This window comes from Sapajus apella, unplaced genomic scaffold, assembly GCF_009761245.1.
Source record: "Sapajus apella isolate SASKATOON/1434 unplaced genomic scaffold, GSC_monkey_1.0 scaffold788, whole genome shotgun sequence".
Classification (NCBI taxonomy): Eukaryota; Metazoa; Chordata; class Mammalia; order Primates; family Cebidae; genus Sapajus; species Sapajus apella.
This window is the reverse complement of record NW_022437714.1, coordinates 23,143-28,231: the sequence shown is the minus strand read 5'-3', so window position 1 is coordinate 28,231 and position 5,089 is coordinate 23,143. Positions and strand designations below refer to the sequence as shown.

General features: G+C 60.5%; 1 protein-coding gene across 1 annotated transcript; it reads right to left on the bottom strand.

Annotated features, from left to right (window-relative positions):
- Positions 1–291: 291 nt before the first annotated feature.
- Positions 292–3,895, bottom strand: LOC116546346 (A disintegrin and metalloproteinase with thrombospondin motifs 7-like). The gene is made up of 6 exons (XM_032272640.1): positions 3,847–3,895; positions 3,420–3,553; positions 3,151–3,265; positions 2,450–2,632; positions 1,149–1,393; positions 292–880 (listed from the first exon to the last, which is right to left on the bottom strand). Exons 1-6 carry the CDS (start codon positions 3,893–3,895, stop codon positions 557–559), a joined length of 1,050 nt encoding a protein of 349 aa, XP_032128531.1. The 3' UTR covers positions 292–556.
- Between the last annotated feature and the right edge of the window lie 1,194 nt (positions 3,896–5,089).

Genomic DNA, 5,089 nt, shown 5'->3' with positions numbered 1-5,089 from the left:
GGGAGAAACTGAGGGGCATGGGGGGGAAGACCAAGGGCCAGGGTAGGAGACCTGAGTTGGGAGATTCTGAAAGGCAGGGAGACCAAGGGGCATGCGGGGCACGAAGGGAAATATGGGGAGGAAGAGTCGGAGTTAATGAAAACATCATACTTTTTATATAATTTAAAGAAATAAGTCGGCGTGGTGAGGGGCCACTAGGCTGGCCTCAGAGTGGGGTGGGAAACCTGGCTGTGCCCTGGCCTCCCTCTCCTCACTGCCCCCTTCCCCTGTTCCCCCTCCTGTCTGGGAAGCCCCTCATGGGATGGCCATCAGGGAGCCCCAGGGTCTGGACCACTGGAGGGGCTGGAGAAGGGGAGCAGTGCCCCTTCAAGCCCACAGCTAAAGCTCTGTGAGGGTGGGAAGGTCGTCTCCAGGACACAGCAGAAATGCAGGCACGAGACCTGCCGGAGCTGAGCCAGGACAAAATTGAGAGGGACCTGTGCCCCTGGATGGAGAACGCCAAGGGCTGGGGCACGCTGAGCACTTGCCGCAAGCTGTCTCCACCTGCCTCATCTATTTACCACACAGTGGGCATGGGACATGGGGCAATTACCAGCCTCATTTCACAGATGGGGAGCTGAAGCTCAGAGAAGCAAACCTCAAGACCCGTGGTGGCCCAGCAGTGAGCTGGAGGCTGAAGCCAGCGTCCCTGTCCAGAGCCAAAGCCCCTGCTGGAAGGGCTGTGCCTGTCCCTCTTCTCACCTGTGCCGCAGGTGACCGTGCACTTGGTCCAGGGTCCGTAGTGCCAGAACTCGGGTGGCGGGATCTCGCCATGGCCATCTGCCTCCCTGTGGACGGTGTACTCATAGCGCACCCCGGGGTTGCTGTCCTGGAACAGCAACTGGGCGAGCAGACGGCCCCGTGAGCATGAGGCATCCTCTCCATCCACCCAGCCCTAGAGGAGCTGACCCCAGCCACCTCTGAACTGCAGCTACATCACGGGGCCATTTTAAAGATGGAGAAACTGAGGCAGAGGTTGCAGCAGGTGGGCCTGGTTGAGAGCCAGGCTCTGTGACTGCCCCAGGGCTCACTCCTCCAGGATGAGACCCTGCCATGGGCCTGGGGTCTCCACCTCTGCTCCCCTCTCCTGGGCCTTGGGAAGCAGGCACCTGAATCCAGACAGGCTCGTTGGTGGGACCCGGGGACGCGAGGTTCTCCCAGTTGCCCCTGCATGCGTATGCGAAGGTGGTCCCTGCCACCTGGTAGTCCCTGTACCACTGGATGGTCCAGCCGCCGTTGAGGAAGTACTTCTTTGGGTCCTCGCTCTGCAGTGCCAGGAAGTTAGCAGCCTCCGCCACCTCCTGGATGCGGCTCTCACGTGCGCCAGCTGGGATCAGACCCACGTCCACATACCCTGCCGGCCACAGATTGTGTACAGGTTGTGCTTGGGGTGACAGGGTTGCCTATCCCCACCCGCTGCCCTCACCTCTCTCCCCACTTGCAACGCGCCTGGTGATGCCAAAGGTTCCACCGTTACCTTAAAAGTCTAAGCTCTCCCAATTGCTCAGATATGTCATAGGTCACCAAAACCTCACAGAGGCACCCCAAATCCTGACCCCGTGTCCATACCCCATCACCCCTCTCTTGGGGACCTAAACTGGTCTCATCACAAGGCTGGGTCTACCCAACACTCAGGGCCAGCTGGCATTCTCTTTCTAAAATGCCAGCGTGCTCAGGCCTTTCTCCCGGGTCACCCTCCTCAGCCCACATGGCTTCTTTTATTTACCTGCTTCTGTAACACCCATCACGCACCGGGCACTGCTCACGTGTAAAATGAATAACAACCCTAGGATGTAGGTACCATTGTTGTCCCCATTTCACAGATGAGGAAAGTGAGGCAGGCAGAGATAGCAACATGAATGAGCATCCTGCTGGGATCTGAGGACAACGGGGTTTTCCTCAGGAAACCTTCCCTGACTTCCCCAGGCCAGGAGTGTCTTCCTCGGTGCACCCAAAGTCCTCCGGGCCTACCTGCACTGCATTGGCCACACAGAAGATTCTATCCCCTGAGGGACTGAACGATTCACCTGCATGTCCCCATGACCTAGCACAGTCAGCACTTGAACAACGTGTGCAAAGCAGACCCAAGGTGAGGGCGTGGAACTGAGGATCACAGAAGCTTCGGAGGAGGAGAAGACCACCATCCTCCTAGAGGCCCAGGGGCTGCACACAAGCTGAGCTGGACCTGCCTGGGGTCTCTGGGACAAGAGGTCTCCCCACGGGGACTGGTCTCTGCACTTGGGTTAGGGGCCCCTGACTCCTACATGAATTCCACCACAGCAAGGCTTCCCTGCTTAGCCATCTATGGCTGGGTGGGGACCACTAGGCCAATGGGGGGACCCGGGGCAGATGGGGAAGTGGCCACCAGGTAAAGAGCAAACCTGTCCCCCACAGTGGTCCCACCCCATACCCAGGCCCTCGGCCTCCACGAAGGTCTCGCTCACGGTGTGGCAGGTGGAGCCATTGCTGTGGCACACGCCACAGCGGTCCTCCATGGCACCGGAGTTAATCTCGAAGTCACAGCCCACATTGTGCAACACACAAGGGAGGGGAGGCCCGTGGTACTGGCAGTCAGCCCTCTGTGGCCCTAGCCCTGGGGGCCAGCCAGGGTCAGGAGGAGACAGCTGGAGTGGGGGTCGGGATGCCTCTCTCTGGCCCTGCCCCACCCCAGCTGTGCCTCTGACCCAGGTGAACTTCTCTACGTCCCTGAACCTCAGTGTCCTCAGATGTGAGAGGGGGAGACCCGCCCCTCCCTTAAAGGTATGTCTCGAGCATCACATGTGACAAGAGAAGAGAGTTCTGCAAAGGCTGCGGGCAGGCAGGGACCTGATTCACCATGGGCTCCTGACCAGCACGTGCAGGGAATCTGAACATCAGAGGTGCTGGGGGTGGGCCCCTCCCTGCTGGTCCCCCTCTGAGCCCAGGTCGGACACCCCAATGGCTTAGGGGGCTAGAAGCAGGGGCAGGTAGGTGGCTGGGGAGATGGGCAAAGACGAGACGCCTTCGGGGCTAGAGCCCTTCATGTCACCTGTGCCACCTCATTTGACCCCTTCTATCAGGGAGGAAACCACTGCCTGGGGTCAGCCAGCTGGCAAGAGATCAAGCCCCTGCCTGGGTTCCGGTGTCCCGGCTGGGGCAGTGCTGGCACAGTATCCAAGGAGACGAGGGGCAGCGAGCCCTGACTGGCAGGGGTCTCCAGTGCCAGGAGGCCTGGTATGGGCTTTGCCTTAGTGGTATAGAGGGTGGGGTCTGGGAAGCCCAATGGCAGAGCATGGGGAGGGTGGCCAGAGGACCAGGAGGGACCCAGGGGACAACCTGGGGCCTGCCAGTGGGGCTGGGGGCGGGTGGTGCTGGGAGAGCCTCTTCCCGACCAGGCACACCTTGCAGATGCCACTGATGCAGAGGTCCTGGCTGACCCTGCCCTGGTAGCAGGGGGTGCCATCAACCACAGCGTCCCACAGCTTCTTGGCAAAATACTCATTTGAGGGCCGGCAGTGCAGCTCACAGGTGTTCACTGGGGGCCAAGTAGAAGAGCCATCAGTGACAGCCGGGGCAGGAGTTACGGAGGCCACCAGGAAGACCCCTCCACAACACACATCCATGGCAGGCTGGAGGCTCTGGCTGGGCTGGTAGCTATCTGCAAGGCTGCAGACTGGGGAGCTGGGAGGAGCAGCAGCCCCAGGGCACAGAGGGGGCGGCCCAGGCTTGGGGTGGAGACTGAGCCTCCTGCTGCATCACAGGGTAGCCTTGGGCGCACACAGCCCCAGCCCTCTGAGCCTCAGTGTCCCCATGGGAGGCAGCACCCACCATCATTGACCACAGGCACCCATGTGTGCAGCTTGCCCTTGTAGAGCATAGCGTCAAATTGGCTGCACTAGACATGGCGGAAGGAGGGGCAGGCTTGTAGGTTGCAGAGGCAGAAACGCTTCCGCTTGCCCACGCAGTACTTGCCCTTGTATTTGGGCCTGTGGGGAGATGCAGGGAGGGCCCGGTGAGTGCTACTACGTGGCCACAGCCCGGAGTGAGGGGCTGCCTCCTGTACCCGCACCCCAAGATCCCTGCCACCCAGCTCTGTGCACATGCTCTCCTTCCATGGGCTGCCCCTGCTCTGACCCAGACACACCCTCCCTGTTTGTAAGGACCTTCGGGGCAGTGGCAGCAGGAAGCCTGAGCTCTCTCCCCAACCTACTGTGTGACTGTGGGCAAGTCTCTGGCCAACCCCTGGGCCTCAGTTTCCTCATCTGTAAAATGGGGTTGAGGCTGACTCTGCAGAGGGCTGTTGAGAAGCTGTGACAAGCTGCAGGCATGACTGGCACTGACTGGGGGGACTGCTCCGAGTCCCCAGCCCACGACACCAGCGTCCTAATGAACCCTTGAGTCCTCAGCCTCCCTCCTGGTGGCAGTTCCCCCAGCCCGGGTGTAAAAAAAAGCCCCCAGGGCCCCAGCCAGCTGAGAGGTCTGCCAAGTCACAGCTCCTGAAACCCTCCCCATCTAGGCCAGGGTAGCTGGACCCAACCCGGTTCAGACCTGGAGGTCTGGAGGCAGGGAGGTCACAGGGCCCTTGGTGGGGCTGGCTGTGAACCCCATGCCTTCCCTGGGTGGCCTTGTGAAGAAGAAATCAGCTGGGCAGTGCCTCGGTCTACGGTACTGCTGGGCTCTGCGCCTCACCACATTCTCACATCCCCCTGTTTAAACGGGGAAACGGAGGCCCAGAGAAGGGGTGAAGAGGGGATTCAAACCCTGAGCCATCTAAGGTCCAGGGCCCATGCTCTTCCCCATTGCCCTCTCCGTCCTCCCTCTAGCCGGCAGCTGCTTTGCCATGTGGCCTCTGATGAGTCTCTCTAGTCTCTAGGCCTCAGTGTCCCCCTCTCTGCAAAGGGGTCAGCAATGGGGACCTGTCAGCCCCAGAACCCTCCTTGAAAGTGACTCAAGGTGGCCTGGACACTCGGACTGACCGTTATGAGGACACTTCTAAGAGCCAGAGGCTGGGACAGAATCAAGCCCCTGCAATCGGCTGACTGCTTGGGTCCCTCTGTCCCATTGCCCAGGG

Coding starts and splice junctions, on each gene's coding strand:
- LOC116546346 (XM_032272640.1), bottom strand. CDS start 3,895: ATGCTCTACAAGGGCAAGCTGCACACATGGGTGCCTGTGGTCAATGAT. Junction 3,554..3,846: donor GGTGCCTGTGGTCAATGATG/GTGGGTGCTGCC, acceptor CTTGGCCCCCAG/TGAACACCTGTGAGCTGCAC. Junction 1,394..2,449: donor CGTGGAGGCCGAGGGCCTGG/GTATGGGGTGGG, acceptor TGTGGCCGGCAG/GGTATGTGGACGTGGGTCTG.